The 17,706-nt window shown below is 46.5% G+C and overlaps 1 protein-coding gene across 2 annotated transcripts in view; it reads right to left on the bottom strand.

Annotated features, from left to right (window-relative positions):
• Positions 1-17,706, bottom strand: part of Sptbn4 (spectrin beta, non-erythrocytic 4) — an 88,734-nt gene that overhangs the window by 18,628 nt on the left and 52,400 nt on the right. For both annotated transcript variants that reach the window (XM_052168271.1, XM_052168281.1), the window contains exon 20: positions 19-243. In XM_052168271.1, coding sequence (XP_052024231.1) covers positions 19-243 — 225 coding nt within the window. The remainder of the gene's footprint in view (positions 1-18; positions 244-17,706) is intronic.

The following is a 17,706-nucleotide window of genomic DNA, read 5'->3' as shown; positions in this document are numbered from 1 at the left end:
CACTATGCTCTGCCTCACCAGTTCATCCTCCAGGTCGTGTGCCACCTGATGCAGCTCCTTGGATGCCAGCAGCAAGCGGCGACGCTCCTGCAAAGGCTCCAGCAGGCGCACCAAACGCTCGCCCACCGCGCTCTGCCGCTCGCCCACCAGCTCCTTGCTAGCCTGCTCCAACGGAAGCGCCGCAGTCTGTGCCTGCAGCTCGCCCACCTCTCGGCACCACTCCTCCACCTGAGACTCCATGGACTGTGGGGACAGGGGCACGGTCAGTGGTCCCACCCTTCCTCCAGGCTCCTTATGGTGACCAGGCACTCACAGGAGCAGATCCTTTCCCTCTTTCCTGTATGGTCCCCCACCTCACACCTCCTCCCCTGAAGTACCACACTCTCCTTGCATGAACACACGGGGTTTCTTACCAACCCCTACCTCCGGAATTTTTCTCTTAAGTTGGTGGGTGCAGTCCTCTGCCAGGTATGCCCTTCCTTGTAAATCAGATTTTAACTCAAATGCTACCTTCTCACTTACGCTCAAAGAACCGCCCCTCCCACAAGGAAAATGAGCTATTCATTCATGAATTTTTCTTCAAGGTTGAGGGAATCTCTATTTTAGGTAGGAGGAAATTGAAACCCAGAGAAGTAATTTGACTAATGAGTCAGTCTTGTCAGATATAAAACCAAACACAAGCCAGGCGGTGATGGCGCACGCCTGTAATCCCAGCACTCTGGGAGGCAGAGGCAGGCAGATTTCTGAGTTCAAGGCCAGCGTGGTCTACAGAGTGAGTTCCAGGACAGCCAGGGCTATACAGAGAAACCCTGACTCAAACAAAACAAAACAAAACAAAAACAAACAAACAAACAAAAAAACCCAAATCGAAATCCAAAAAACCAAAAAAAAAAAAAAAAAAAAAAAAAAAAAAAAAAAAAAAAAAAAAAGAAAGAAAGAAAGAAAGAAAGAAAGAAAGAAAGAAAGAAAAAAGAAAAAAAGAAAACCTGTGGCGGGCGTTTCCTGGTCTGTCCTGTCTTTAAAAATGATGCTGGGATTTGCCACTTTGGGAAAGAGGCATCTATCACTAGTCACGCATATGTGAACACACGGATATTTAAGAAATAAGCAAATGAGGCGGTTTAAACTGGTGGTAATGTTAGCAGTCCCCTCCCCCCAACATGATTTTAGTGTGTTCCTTATGGGATGCACTCATGGAAAGGATTTGTGGGTGTGAATACATTTCTCAAATGAAAGTTTAAATTGTAAAACAGTTTTATAATAAAGTATTTACATTAATTATTTTAAAAAAAAGAGGCTGGGGCTGGAGAGATGGTTCAGCAGTAAAGTGCACTGACTGTTGTTCTTCCAGAGGTCCTGAGTTCAATGCTCAGCAACCACATGGTGGCTCACAACCATCTGTAATGGGATCCATCCAATGCCCTCTTCTGGTATTTCTGAAAACAGTGATAGTGTACTCATATACATAAAATAAATAAATAAATAAATCTTTTAATTAAAAAAAAAAGAGGCTAAATACACTGGAGAGTTAATATATCTTATAAATGTCATTTGAAATCCCCAAAGATCAGTACCTGGGCACAAGCCAAACAGCTATCGATTTACCTGGATTTACTTGCTTTTTATGTTGAAAACGGTTACACGTGGGGTAACGGCTTAAATGGAATGAGTAAACCCGGAAATTAAAAGAACAGCTACCCAAATGCTTTGAGAGTCTTGGGGGAGGGGCTTTCCAAAATAAAAGTCACTAGGGCAAATAATTCTTACTCTGGCCACATTAAGACATGTCGGCACTGACCCTAATGTCACAAAGCACCGGAAGCCAAATGGCTAATGAAAGAGACATTTCAAAGGCATTTGAGCAGGAAGACATTTTTTACACGTACTTGTTTGTGTGTGTGTGTGTGTGAGGGCATGTGTGTATGAGCCATGGCACACACGGGACTGTCAGATGACAACTTGAGAGAGCTGATTCCTCCTCCTCCTCCTCCTGTGTGACCTAGGGATCAAACTCAGGTCACCAGCCTTGGTGGCAAATACCCTTACCCACAGAGACATCGCTCGTCTTAAGATTTATTTTTATTTATTTGTATGTGTGTGTCTCTGTGTGTACCACATGTGTACAGTTAACTGTGGCCGTCAGAAGTGGGTGTGGGATCCGCCTGATATGGGTACTGAAACCAAACTCCCATCCTCTGGAAGAACAGTCTTTTAAAAATTATTTTATGTGTGAGGGTCTTGTCTGTATCTCACATACGTGTGTGTGTGTGTGTGTGTGTGTGTGTGTGTGTGTGTGTTATGCTTATAGGAAAGAACAGAGTATTGGATCCCCTAGAACTGGAGACACAGACAGTGTGATTTGAATGAGAATAGCCCCTTAGGTTCATATATTTGAATGCTTGGTTCTTAGTTGGTAGACTTGTTTGGGAAGCCTGCTGTCAGGCTCCCCCCATTATAGTCATGCACCCTACGACCCTTTGAACCCGAGCCCCCCTCCCCCATGAAATGCTTTCTTTTTATAAGTTGCCTTGGTCATGGCATCTTTTTTGTTTGTTTGTTTGTTTGTTTTGGTCTTTTTGATTTTTTTTTTTTCTGAGACAGGGTTTCTCTGTGTAGCCCTGGCTGTCCTGGAACTCACTCTGTAGACCAGGTTGGCCTCGAACTCAGAAATCCGCCTGCCTCTGCCTCCCAGAGTGCTGGAATTACAGGCATGCGCCACCACCGCCCAGCAGGGTCATGGCGTCTTAACATAGAAATACAAAAGTAACTAAGACAGGCAGTTCGAAGCACCACATGTGTCCTGGGAACAGAGTCTGGGTCCTCTGCAAGCGCAGCTGAACTTCCTTTCTAGCATCCTTCCTCCTTTCATCCTTCCCTCCCTCCCCCTCCCCTCCCCCCTCCCCTCACTCTCTAAGATCTTTTTTTTTTTAAATATTTATTTATTTTATGTATATGAGTACACTGTAGCTGTCTTCAGACACACTAGAAGAGGACATCAGATCCCATTACAGATGGTTGTGAGCCACCATGTGGTTGCTGGGATTTGAACTCAGGACCTTCGGGAGAGCAGTCAGTGCTCTTAACCCCTGAGCCATCTCTCCAGCCCTCTAAGATCTTCAAGTAGCCAAGGCTGGCCTCAAACTCACTATATAGCCAAGATGATCTTGAACCTGTGATCTTTTCCTTCACCTCTCAAATTCTGGGTCATCACCATGACAGGTTAAAACTAGTTCCTTTAAGACACTCAGAGAGAGTCCTGGAGAGATGGCTCTCAGAGGTTAAGGGCACCAACTGATCTTCCTGAGGTCCTGAGTTCAATTCCCAGCAACCACATGGTGGCTCACAGTCATCTGTAATGGGATCTAATGGCCTCTTCTGGTGTGTCTGCAGACAGCAACAGTGTACTCACATACATAAAATAAATACATCTTAAAATTAAAATTAAAATTAAATTTTAAAAAAGCATTCAGAGTGGTGGCACACACCCTTAATTCCAGTACCGGGGAGGCAGAGGCAGGCAGATCTTTAGGAGTTCGAGGTTAGACTGGTCTGCAAAGCAAGTTTCAGTACAGTCAGGGCTGTTACATAAAGAAACTGACTCATAAAACAAAAAACAACACTTAAAAAGTAAAAATTAAACACCCAGAGGTTCCCTCCACCCATCCTCAACCCTGCTCCTGCCCCCTTCTCTTTGTCACAACAGCCAACCGTGAACTTTGCTCCTCTTGGCACGTGGTCCTTCTCTGTCGCCCTGACTGGCTGCCAGGAGCTCACGGATGCGCCTCCTCCTTCAGCACCCCTTAGCTGGGATCCCAGCTTCATGCCCTGATGGGAAGAACTGTCCTCACTCCCGTGTCTTTCAAATTACTGTCCCGTTTCTAGAATGTGAGCCTCCTGCTCTATATGCTCTATACGAGGTGTCTGGAACAGCATCTGGCACACAGTAGGCCTGTCTTGTGACGTGTGCTACGCACGAAAGCATATCATCCGCAGGACTGGAGAGACAGACGGCTCAGCGGTTAAGAGCAATGGCTGCTCTTCCAGAAGAGCTGGCTTCGACCCCAGCGTCCACACAGTGGCTCACAACCACCGGGAACTCCACGGCATAGGAGCTCAACATCAGGCGGCCTCAGGTACAGTGCATGCTTGCAATGAGACGTGGACACACGTGCAATGTGAGACGTGGACACACGTGCAATGTGAGACGTGGACACACGTGCAACGTGAGACGTGGACACACGTGCAACGTGAGACGTGGACACACGTGCAACGTGACACGTGGACACACGTGCAATGTGAGACGTGGACACACGTGCAATGTTTTTTTTTTTAAAAAAAATCTAAAAACAAATAATATAAGTGAGGAAAAAAAACTGTCCCAAACGGAACTGGACAGCAGATGAAAACAGGCAGCATACAAACGAGGAAATACATAAACAGATGCCTAGTGCCATTGATGGACAGGAAAAATGTAAATTCATAGATGACATCCTTTTTTAGCCAAGTGTAAAAGCTGAAGAGTATGTCCTGTTGGCAAGGGCAGAGACACTAGCCACCACCAGGGGCGGTGTAAACGGGCAGGTCCTTTTATAAGACAATTTGGCAGCTTCTCCCAAAGCAAAGGGTGCACAGATCTCAAGAGATAAGGCGCCTATCTATAGGCACAGAAGTTGCCCTTGGGTTTCCTCTAGCAGAGTTTACAAGGAGAGGGAAATTAGAAACAATCTCAGGGCCCATTAAGAATGAGACGGTGGCCAGGCGGTGGTGGCACACGCCTGTAATCCCAGCACTCTGGGAGGCAGAGGCAGGTGGATTTCTGAGTTGGAGGCCAGCCTGGTCTACAGAGTGAGTTCCAGGACAGCCAGGACTACACAGAGAAACCCTGTCTCGAAAAAAAGGAATGAGATGGTGCAGGCTAGAGAGGTGGCTCAGTGGTTAAACGTGCATTCTGATTTTTGCAGAGGACCGAGTTTGGCTCCCCAGTCCCGTGATAGGGAATCACAAGCACCTCTAACTCCAGCCTCAAGGGAACGGGACAGCTCTGGCCTCCGTGGGCACCTGAACTCAGTGCACACTCCTACCACTGTAACTAAAAAGAAGAAAAGTGAAGACGGCTCAGGGGGTAAGATGCTTTGAACAAAAAATGGACCTGAGTTTGAACCCCCAGAACCCCTGTAAAGTTGGGCACAGTGGTGCATATTTGTAAACCAGCACTCCTAAAGAGGGACGGGAGTTGGAGATCAGAGGATCCTGGGGAGCTGTGGACCAGCAAGCCCAGCTTACTCAGCAGGAAAGAGCATGTCTCTGAAACAAGGCGGAGGGCGAAGACCAACACCCGAGGTGGTCCTCTGGCCTCTGCAGGCCTGCTGTGGTGTGCATACACCTATGCTTACAGGAACACACACACTATAGGAACACACATACACAGGGACACACACACAGGAACACATACAGAAGAACACACATATATGCAGAAACACACAGGAACACGCACTATAGGAATACCCACACACAGGCTCACACACAAGAACACACGTATACATAGAAACACACACAGGAACACATAGAAGCACACACAAGGACACACAGGGATACACACAGGAATTCACACAAAAACACACATAGGGACATATACACAGGAACACACAAACAGGAACACACACTATAGGAACACCCACACACAGGCTCACACACACACAGGAACACACGTATACACAGAAACACATACAGGAACACACAGAAGCACACACAGGGATACACAAAGGAATATACACAGGAACACACACACACAAGGACACACACACACAGGGACAAATCCCCTCCCCAGGAACAGACAGAAACACACACACACATACACACACAAGAGCACACACAGGAATACACACACACACACACACATAGGGACAAATCCCCCCCCCCCCAGGAACAGACAGAAACACACACACACACACACACACACACACGAGCACACACAGGAATACACACACACACACACACAGGGACACAGGCACACAGATAAAAGGTAAGGTGGCACACACACTATCACTCCAGCCTTGAAGGGGTGGAGGCCGGAGGATCAGTAGTTCATTCTCATCTACACAGCAAGTTTGAGGCCAGCCTTGGCTACATGAGACTCTGTCTCAAAACTAATAGTAATGCAAGAAAGAAAGAGTTAAAGAAATCTGCCAGAGTGTGGAATAATAGCCAGGGGTAACTGAGCAGGGGAAGGGCCGTCCCCAGCCCTCCATATGCTATGTATTTGTACTGAGTTGCACATGGATGAAAATCCCCTGGGGTAAACAAGAAATTCACAACAGATGTCACCTACTGGAGGGACGTGGACCCACAGAACGGAGAGCAAGGCTGGGGAAGATTTGCATATATGATTTTTTCATATGGTTTTTGATGTCTGAACCATGAAATTTTATTTATTCAAAAATTTAAATTAAGCATGAAAACCAAATAAAATGAAGACACTAAGGAAAACATGTACCCATAGGAAACACACTCGGGAACTCATAGAGAAAAGTCTAGAAGGATACAAAGTAGCAGATGATTCGGGTTCCTTGGGGAACCTGGACCTGGGAGGAGTGGAAGGAAGGGGGAGACTCCACGTTTTACTGATGATTTCTAGGTTAATGAGATATTTCACCAAAAATGTGCTTACAGAGTGCCTGTCTGATTCCAAACAGATGAAAGAGAACAAAACAGAGCAATAATAAAATTAAGAGGTAACAGATTAAAGCAAAAAACTTCAACGCTAGACTCTCAGCTCGAGAGCTAATGCTCCTTTCTTTCCCGGCTCCCCGCTGTCTTTTTTATTTTTTTGTACTAGAATCATATATATTTATGGTGCTCCTTTCGTTTTTAAATGGAATTTTTTTATTTTTTATTTTATTTATTTATTTATTTGGTTTTTTGGTTTTTTGAGACAGGATTTCTTTGTGTAGCCCTGGCTGTTGTCCTAGAACTCACTCTGTAGACCAGTCTGGCCTCAAACCCAGAAATCTGCCTGTCTCTGCCTCCCAAGTGCTGGGATTAAAGGTGTGCGCCACCACTGCCTGGCTTTTAAATGGAAATTTTTATTATTTTACTTATTCACTCTCATCCCCCTCCCTGCCCCTCCCAGTCACCCCCTAGTCGTTTGTCTTTTAAAATATAGTTCTTAAAGATGTATGTGTTTTACATGCATGTTGGTACATGCCCTTAAATCCTAGCCCTCAGGAGGCAGAGGCAGGTGGATCTCTGTGAGTTCTAAGCCAGTCAGAGCTACATGGTAAGTCCCTGCCTCAAAAAAATTATTTTAATTGCACTAATCAATCAATCAATTTACTGCTACTAGAGCCTTCACTGGTAATTTTTAAATATAATTTGCTTAATTTATGTTTTATGTGCATCGGTGACAGGGTGTCAGATCCATTGGAACTGGAGTTACAGACAGTTGTGAGCTGCTATGTAGATGCTGAGAATTGAACCCTGGTCCTTTGGAATGAACCCGGGTCCTTTGGAAGAGCAGTCAGTGCTCTTAACCACTGAGCCATCGCTCCAGCCCCTGCTGATAAATTCTTAGCAAGAAGCATTTAGCCACTGAGCTGCTACCCCGCCCTCTTTTTCACTTTCAGACATGGTCTTGGTAAGCAAATCCGCCTGGCCTTGAATTCATTATACCATAGCCAGAGCTAGGCCTGATCTCTTGATTCTCCTGCTGACCTCTGCTTCCAAAGTAGCTGGGATCACACCTATCTGACTCCAGGTGTGACAAGTCCGGGAACATATGCTGTCTCCCTCCCTCTGCCCCTCCCTCCCTGTACCCTCCCCCACACCCTGACACTCAGGGCACCACAACAACCCATTCTGAAACTCACAATCAGCTGGCCTTGGGATTCCACGCATTAGGACTCCAGAAACCTGTCGCCAAGCCTGCCTAGGAGACTGCAGCAGAATAGTCTGAAGGCTGGGAAGGGGGCTCTGTGGGTAAAGATGCTTGCTTTGCTATGTAAGGGTGACGACCCAGGTTTGAATCCCCTGAGCCCACAAGAAGCTAGGCGTGGTAGCACATGTCTCCTTACCCCAGTGCTCCTCTAGCAACATGGGAAGTGGAGACAGAAGAGTCGGGAAACTCACAGGGCAGCCGGCAAAACAGATACCACCTGGACATGCTCAGGCAAGACGGACTGCACTGCGAGGACTGACTGACACCTAAGGTCATACTCTGACCTCCGCCTGCTCCCCAAGGCACACGTGCATCCACACCATGTTGACACAAACAAGCAAGTGTTACACAAAACTATACATCCTTCTATGTATATATGTGTATATATGTATATATATGTATGTACATATGTGTATGTATATGTGTATATATGTATATATATGTATGTGTGTATATATGCATATATGTGTATATGTGTATATGTATGTGTGCATGTATATATGTATGTATGCATGTATGTATCTACATCGCTATCTCTTTCACACAAATACACACACATAATATGATAGACAGACTAAGGAAGACAACCAGTTTCAGCCTCAGACCCTTTTTCTGCCACACACACATGCAGAAATTCACACGTGCACACATACAGCAAACACAAAGGCAGCCTGAAGTGAGGGTAAGCTCTAGCTTCCTGCCGTGACCCCACTTCAACACCGTCCCCGGCCAGTGACCCCACTTCAACACCGTCCCCAGCCAGTGACCCCACTTCAACACCGTCCCCAGCCAGTGACCCCATTGCCAGAGATGGAGCTGCGTTTCTCTCACAGACTCGGAACGTCTAGTTGGTAGACCGCTCTTGTCTGGGAAGGGTGGGAAATGGCTCCAAGCGCGCTGGCCCTTGGCTTGCTCGCCCCGGACCTCACATAGCCCAGGCCTGCTCCAGTTCATCACGTGACTAAGGATGACCTTGACCCCAGACTCTGTCTCTGTCTCTGAATTTCATATGCATTGGTGTTTTGCCTACATTAGGTCTAATGTGAAGCTGTTGGATCACCTGGAACTGGAGTTACAGACAGTTGTGAGCTCCCATGTAGGGCTGGGAATCAACCCGGGTCTTCTCCTGTGCTCTTAACTGCTGAGCCATCTCTCCCGCCCTCTTGCACCTCTCTCCAGGCATGCACCACCGCATCTAGTTTATGGGGTGCTGGGATCGATCCTAGGATTTTATGTATGCTGAGCAGGCCCTCCACTGAGATGCATTACAAGTATCCTGTCCTGAAATGACGAGGATCATTAGAGACACAAAAAGTAGATCAGATTTTTTTTTCCTCATTAAAAAAAAAATGCAGGGGGCTAGAAAGATGAATCAGCAGTTAAGAGCACTGGATGCTCTTCCAGAGGTCCTGAGTTCAAATCCCAGCAACCACATGGTGGCTCACAACCATCTGTAATGGGATCCAATGCTCTCTTCTGGTGTGTCTGAAGACAGCTACAGTGTACTCATATACATAAAATAAATATATAAGTCCTTTTAAAAAATTGCAAATTTAGCCGGACATGGGTGGTACACACCTACAGTCCCAGCACATGGGGGTGTGTAGCTTGGGATACGGTCTCAAGAAAAAATAAGGGTAGACTGAGATAGCCCAGTAGGTAAATGGTCTGAGTCTAATTCCCAGATCCTACAATGCAAGGAGAAAACTAATTTTTGATGGTTTTTCTCTGACCTCCGCATGTGTGACACACACATCACATACACATACATACATGCATACATACATACATACATAGTAAAGAAAATGTTTTTTAAAAAGAAAAGAAAAAAAGGTGGAGTGATAGAAATCTGCATCTTATGGTATATAAATTATATCATTTTCCCCAAAGCCATTAAAGATCAAAGGGTGGGGGGGAGTGAGCTGGAGGCATGACTCAGCAGTTAGGAGAACGCACTGATTTTTTTTTAAAGAATAGAAAAAAAAAAGCTGGGCGGTGGTGGCGCACACCTTTAATCCCAGCACTCTGGGAGGCAGAGGCAGGCAGATTTCTGAGTTCGAGGCCAGCCTGGTCTACAGAGTGAGTTCCAGGACAGCCAGGGCTACACAGAGAAACCCTGTCTCGAAACACCCCCGAAAGAAAGAAAGGAAAGAAGGAAGGAAGGAAGACAGACAGAAAGAAAGGCTCCAGAGGGCTAGAGAGATGGCTCAGCGGTTAAGAGCACCGACTGCTCTTCCAGACATCCTGAGTTCAAATCCCAGCAACCACATGATGGCTCGCAGCCATCCGTAATGAGACCTGATGCCCTCTTCTGGAGTGTATGAAGACAGCTACAGTGTACTTACATATAATAAATAAATAAATCTTTAAAAGGAAGGAAGGAAGGAAGGAAGGAAGGAAGGAAGGAAGGAAGGAAGGAAGGAAGGAAGGAAGGGGACAGGGTTTGTCTCAGACACCATAGCCTGGCCTCGAGCCTTCACCCGCTTCGTCTCCATCCTACTCAGATCCACCGTGCTCCTGTCCCAGCTCCCAGTTTCAGAAACAGAAGCCCAGAGTAAAACCAGCAAGAGGCAGAATTTGAACTCAGCACGGCAGGACCAAAGGCCCAGATGCTCACCACATTTTTCATATTCGAACATTGTGACCCTCGCCCTTGGTCACGCTGTGGCAGAGTATAGATCTGAGTCCTGGAATTGTCTAAAGCAGGAACCAGGACTCTTGCCTTGAGCCATGATGTGTTAGTAGCAGAAATAGAGTGGGTGAGGGGTGGGTCTCCCTGGGTAGAGAGCCCTGCACAGGAAGTGGGGAGGGGTCCGGTCCTTAGGGACGGGGCTGGGCGACAGCAATGCCTACACTGCACGTCCTCTGCTTATTCCCCAACAGTGGCACGACAGCGACAGCGGGAGCCTAAATAGCTGAGGCAGACCAGCTGGCGAGGCCCCGAGGGCCAGCACTCCACCATCTGGTCTCTCGACCAGAAAGGATGGATGCTTGGCCAAGAGGCTCTGAGAAAGAACTCTGGGTCCCATGGCCTGGTCTGGGAGGAGGTGTGCCTGCTGCTGCAGTGGCTGAGGTCGGGACACAAAGGCTAGCCTGAGCTCAAAGGAGGGGGGGGGGTGGAGTCGTTTCGTTTATTTGTTTTTGTTTCGTTTCTTTGAGACTCATGTAGCCCAGGCTGGTCTGAAACTCACTAAGTAGCCCAGGCTAGCCTCCAGCCCCTGGCACTCCTCTTTTCTCAGCCTCCCAAGTGCTAAGTAAGATTCCACTATGTGAGCCGCCATGCCTGGCAGAGACAGAAAACTCAAGTCAGAGGTGGAGTAGAAAAATGGGGGAAGGAGGGAGAAGGGACAACACAACAGAGGAGAAAGGTTCCCCAGTACGCATGCGACCTGGACGGTGACTCTGGCCCTCCCTCTGTCAGGCACCCTGTGCTCAGCTCCCAGGCAGGCCCCAGGGAACAGCAGGACCTTGGGAGGCGCCTCCCACCTCCCCTCTCCGAGGCCCAGCTGGGCTCCATCTGGAGGCCAGAGCCCACGCCTGTCTCGAGCGCCCCCTGCTGGGGAAGGAGCCCAGGAGTCCTGTTCTGGCCCTTTCTATTTTATCTGCATTCCCCACCCCTATTTTCAGCCTTTACTTGGCAAAATGGGACTCCTGCTCCCACCCCATAGTCTGCTGGGTTGGATGGAATTTATTCCCACCCAGGGGAGGAAGAGACAACCCTAATGAAGGCAGAGGCTGCAGATCCTCAATCTCTTGTCTATCCTTCCTTCCTCTGTGCATCCCCAAGCTGTCCTGGAACTTGCTCTGTAGACCAGGCTAGCCTCGCACCCACTGCCTCTTCCTCCAGAGTGCTTCCTCTCCTGGCCTGTCTCTGATTTTGTTTAGTGTTGGTGTTGGTTGAGATAGGGTCTCATGTAGCCCAGGCTGGGCTCCACTTCCTGCATAGCCAAGGATGGTCTTGAGCTCCTGGCCCACCTGCCTCCACGCCCTAAGAGCTGGGATTGCAGGTGTGTGCCACCACCGCCTGCAGGTCATACTACAGCAGGCATGGCGGACCAAGACACGAGGCGCAAGCCCCACTGGCTAAGGGGAAGACCCACAAACGCAGACCGGGCCTACCACGGCAGAATCTAAGTGTGGCGATGCTGGCGATGGCTGGGATTCAGGAAACGGCTCTGCTTCTGGGAAGCAGCATCGTCACCAGAAGCACTCTGGCTCCGAGAGAGCCCGGAGTGTCTAGGTTTAGCGCCATATGTCATCCCCATATATGTTTATAAAAAGTCGCGTGAGGAGTAGATGGCCCAAAAGGAATCTGAGCAGAGACGTGCGAAGTCATTAACTGTCACCAAATAATGTAATTAAAAGAAAGCTAGAAGCCGGGCGGTGGTGGCGCACGCCTGTAATCCCAGCACTTGGGAGGCAGAGGCAGGCGGATTTCTGAGTTCGAGGCCAGCCTGGTCTACAGAGTGAGTTTCAGGACAGCCAAGGTTACACAGAGAAACCCTGTCTTGAAAAACCAAATCCAAAAAACCAAAAAAAAAAAAAAAAAAAAAAAGAAAGAAAGAAAGAAAGAAAGAAAGAAAGAAAGAAAAAAAGCTAGAGAGGTTAACCCAAGGGGTTTATTCTCTCGATTTTCGTTTTGATTTTGAAAGTGGGTATCATGTAGCCCAGGCTTGTCTTAAACTTGCAGGCATTCTCTCAATAGGATGTGTGCCATTACTGCTGGCTCGTTTGTAGCCGTTTCTGTTTTGTAGCCGTTTCTGTTGTTTGAGCAGGGCCTCACCGAGCAGCCCATCACCTCCAGGGGGCTGTGATGTGTTTGTTTGTTTGATTTTACAATGTTGAGGATAAAGGCCAAGATATCACATATGCCGGGCGCTGGCCCCCAAAATAACTTTTTTTTAAATTAAAAATGTTTTAGTGTCGGGCATGGTGACCCACACCTTTAATCCCAGCACTAGAGAGACAGAGACAAGTTCATCTCTCTATGAGCTTGAGGCCAGCCTAGGCTACATAGTGAATTCCAGCCCAGCCAAAAAAAAAAAAAGCACAAAACAATGGCTTTGGGTTGGTGGAGATGGTTCGTCAGGGAATCACTTGCCACACACCCGAGAGGACCTGAATCTAATGACCAGCTCTCTCCGACGAAAGCTGGCCATGGCGGTGTGTGCCAATGATCCTGGCAATGGGGAGGCAGAGGCAGGAGGGTCCTTGGAGCTCGAGGAACAGCTAGTCTAGTGAATCTGGTGAGCTCCAGGTAGAGTGAGCGAGAGAGGCCCTGCCTCAGAAAAGCAAAACAGGGGCTGGGGAGGTGGTTCAGTGGTTAAGCACGTGCACTGCACTTCCAGAGGACCTGGGTTCAAATCCCAGTGCTCTTGACATGTCAGAGGGCTGAGCAACCTGTCACCACAGCTCTGGGCACCATAGGCACCCACAAACACGGCACCCACAAACATGGCACACACTCATACAGATACACACACGGACATGATTAAAATAAACGCATTTGAAACCCACTGTGCAGCAGAGATGGCTTTGATCTCCCAATCTTCCTTCCTGCACCTCCCAAATCCCAGCTTCCAGGTGGGGGGGCCACCAAGAGAGCTAACTCCCAGGCATGTCTGCTCTCAGCTGGGAAGGGGCAGTCAGTCTGCAGATACCTTAAGGGCTTCATCTTTTTTGCCTTCACAGTGGAGAACTGGCAATACCATCAGTATGTCTACTTTAGCAAAGGAGAAACTGAGGCAAAAGATGACTAATATCCCTCGGCCGTCCTGCCAGTGAGTCTCAGGGTTAGGAGGCCCCAGGCAGCCTGGTTCCAGGCTCCGCCCCTTGACAGTGCCTAGTCCTGCTGTCTATACTTGAGCTAGCACCAGGGTCCTTCCATTACAGGAGGAATGTGAATGGGCACAGCGGCTTCTCCAAAATGACTCAGCAAGAAAAGGGAAGGGCTACAATTCAAAACCAGGCACAGTGGGACACTCGATAACCTGAACCCACACTTGGAAGGATGAGACGAGAGGAGTGCCTGGGGTTCGATCCCTGCCTGGCTGTATACTGAGACCCTCTTCAAAAAACAAACAAAACAAAACAAAACAAAACAAAATCCAAGGGCTGGGGAGATGGCTTAGTGGTTAAGATCACTGGCTGTTCTTCCAGAGGTCCTGAGTTCAAATCCCAGCAACCACAGGGTGGCTCACAACCATCTGTAATGGGATCCAGTGCCCTCTTCTGGTGTGTCCAAAGGTAGCAACAATGTACTCACATACACAAAATAAATAAATAAAAATTAAAAAAAAAATCCAAATCAACAACTAAACATGGCCCGAAGGATTCCATCTGGACCGTGGGCTTTCCCGTGGGCACCTACTGAAGGATTCGGGGTCACAGTGCGTGCTGCAGAGTATTTGTTAACAGTTAGTGTGGCCTGGGGACCCGTGAGAGCCTTTCAAGGCTTGATGCAAGCTCTTTTATAAAGAATAGTGAGTCGTGGGCTGAGGACGCGGCTCCGCCGGTAGAACGTGGGTCTGATTTCCAGCACTGCTTAAGCAAAGTATGGTGGCTTTGCCCATGGTACCAGTGCTCGGGTGGTGGAGAATGACGGCTCGGAAATCAAGGTGGTTGTTAGCTACATCGCAAGTTCAAAACCAGCCTCGGGTACTGAAGCTATCATCTATCTATCTATCAATCATCTATCTATCAATCATCTATCTACCTATCTATCATCTATCTATCTACCTATCATCTATCTATCTACCTATCTATCATCTATCTATCAATCATCTATCTACCTATCTATCATCTATCATCTATCTACCTATCATCTATCTATCTATCTATCTATCTATCTATCTATCTATCATCTATCTATCTACCTATCTATCATCTATCTATCTATTTATCTATCTATCTATCTATCATCTATCTACCTATCTGTCATCTATCTATCATCTATCTATCTATCATCTATCTATCTATCATCTATCTACCTATCATCTATCTATCACCTATCTACCTACCTATCTATCTATCAATCATCTATCTATAATCTATCTATCTATCAATCTATCTATCTATCATCTATCTATCTATCTATCTACCTATCTATCTACCTATCTGTCATCTATCATCTATCTATCTATCATCTATATATCTATCATCTATCTACCTATCTATCTACCTATCATCTATCTATCATCTATCTATCTATCATCTATCTATCATCTATCTATCTACCTATCTATCTATCAATCATCTATCTATAATCTATCTATCTATCAATCTACCTATCTATCTACCTATCTATCTACCTATCATCTATCATCTATCTATCTATCTATCATCTATCTATCAATCTATCTATCTATCTATCTATCATCTATCTATCTACCTATCTATCTATCTATCATCTATAATCTATCTATCTATCAATATATCTATCTATCATCTATCTATCTATCTATCTATCATCTATCTATCTACCTATCTATCTATCTATCATCTATCTATAATCTATCTATCTATCAATATATCTATCTATCATCTATCTATCTACCTATCTATCTACCTATCTATCTACCTATCATCTATCTATCTATCTATCATCTATCTATCTATCAATCTATCTATCATCTATCTATCATCTATCTATCATCTATCAATCTATCTATCTATCATCTATCTATCCATCCATCCATCCACTCACCCACAGTGTCAGTTTGTCTATCTATGTATCTCTCCAGCCAGTCATCAACCCATAGGATCAGTCTATCTGTCTGTCCATATGTCCATCCTTCCATCCATCTTCCTACCTATATATCTGCCTGTCTACCTACCATGGTGCTATAAGCCTATACTACTCTCATTCTGTGCAATACAAGACTTTTAGAGACCAGCTAGATGACACATTTGGCAGCACCAGACTGAAGGCAGAGGCGAGTGTGAGGAAGACCTTTTTCTATTTCTCACCAGGAAGAGCTACAAAAATAAAAACAGCTTCTTCTCACACATAAGTGTTGTTCTTATTTACTTGTTAGTGTGTGTGTGTGAGTGTGTGTGTGTGAGCGTGATGGTTGTGCATGCATGTGAGGCCAGAGGTGAGTGTCAAGGATCTCCCTCTCTCACTGCCCCCCCCCCACTCACTTGAGGCAGGGTCTCTCAGTGAATCCGGAGCGTCTGGAGTCGGCAAGACTGACCGCACACCCCAGGGGCCTCCGACTGTCACCCACCCAGCTCTGGGATTACAGGTGTGCACTCACGTGCCTAGCTGTTCTGTGTGGATCAAACATGGATTCTCATACTTGAGCAGCTAACATTTTGCTGAGTCATTTCTTCAGCCCACATTTTTGTGTATAAAAAAAATCCATCCATCCTTTATTTAGTATGTGTGAGTACATGCATGTGTACATGGTTGCACACATACCACAGTGTATGTGTGTGTGTGTGTGTGTGTGTGTATGTGTGTAAGGACAACGCTATGGGAGTCTGTTCTACCATGGGGATCCCAGGGATCAAATTCAAAGTGGTCAAGATGGCAGTAAGTACCTTCATTGACTGAGGCATCTCACCAGCCCCAGGTTGTTCTTTATAAAAGAGAGTTATTAAGGATAATTTGTGATAGATTTAGTATTCGTCTCAAAGAATCAATAAATGTGCCGGATTGTGGTGGCACAGGCCTGTAATCCCAGCACTTGGGAGGCAGAGGTAGGCGGATTTCTGAGTTTGAGGCCAGCCTGGTCTACAGAGTGAGTTCCAGGACAGCCAGGACTACACAGAGAAACCCTGTCTTGAAAAAACCAAAATCCAAAAAACCAAAAAAAAAAAAAAAAAAAGAATCAATAAACGTTAAAAAGTTTCATTTTTCATATGGTTACTAGTGACAGGCCTAATTGAAACAAGCAAAGCTTTTCAAAAGACCAGTATACTTACATAGTCAAGCTTTTTTTATTGTCTTTTATTATTAGTCTTGTTTTTTTTCTGTGCTGAGAAGGGACCTCAGGGCTTTGAAGGTATCAAACAAATACTCTACCCCTGAGCTACGCCCCCAGCCCCTCACTGGGGGATCCTAGGCAGGGGCTCTACCACTGAGCCACAGAGTCTAATTTTTGTTGTTGTTGTTTGTTGTTTGTTTTTTCGAGACAGGGTTTCTCCGTGTAGCTCCAGCTTGTCCTGGGACTCACTCTGTAGACCAGGCTGACCTCAAAATCAGAAATCCACCTGCCTCTGCCTCCCAAGTGCTGGGATTAAAGGCGTGCGCCACCACCACTTGGCCTAAATTTTTTTTAAGCTCTAATTTTGCTGTTCGTTTAAGACTGGATCTCCTGTAGGCCAATTTAGCCAGGAACTAGCTGAAGCCAAGCATGTCCCCATGCTTCTACTCTGGTTTACACAGGGCTGAGGATCAAATCCAGATTAGCACTCTCCCGCTGGGCTACATCTCAGTTCATGAATTTTACTGATTTATTCATTTGTTTACTTTTCCACCTACCATGTTGATCACTTTACAGGAAAAAAAACGTGTAAGAATCCCATCCAAAGAGTAGTGAAGACTTGAAGGATCTGGATTCAAATCCAGCCCCTACCATTTGCTCCCCAAGTGAGGAAATTCACTCTCCATAGCCTCCATTTATGATCAAATACCAATCACTACCATCCCTGGCATTTAAAGACAGGTGCCATTCCACCTCTGGAGGAATACGGAGCCCTCATCCACAGCCCACACCAACGTGCCACACAGACCTCCAGGGCCTGACCACTAACCAGCTGCCGAGCTA

Source organism: Apodemus sylvaticus, chromosome 1, assembly GCF_947179515.1.
Source record: "Apodemus sylvaticus chromosome 1, mApoSyl1.1, whole genome shotgun sequence".
NCBI classification, from domain to species: domain Eukaryota; kingdom Metazoa; phylum Chordata; class Mammalia; order Rodentia; family Muridae; genus Apodemus; species Apodemus sylvaticus.
The sequence above is the reverse complement of the archived record's forward strand: the minus strand, read 5'-3'. Positions and strand labels throughout refer to the sequence as shown.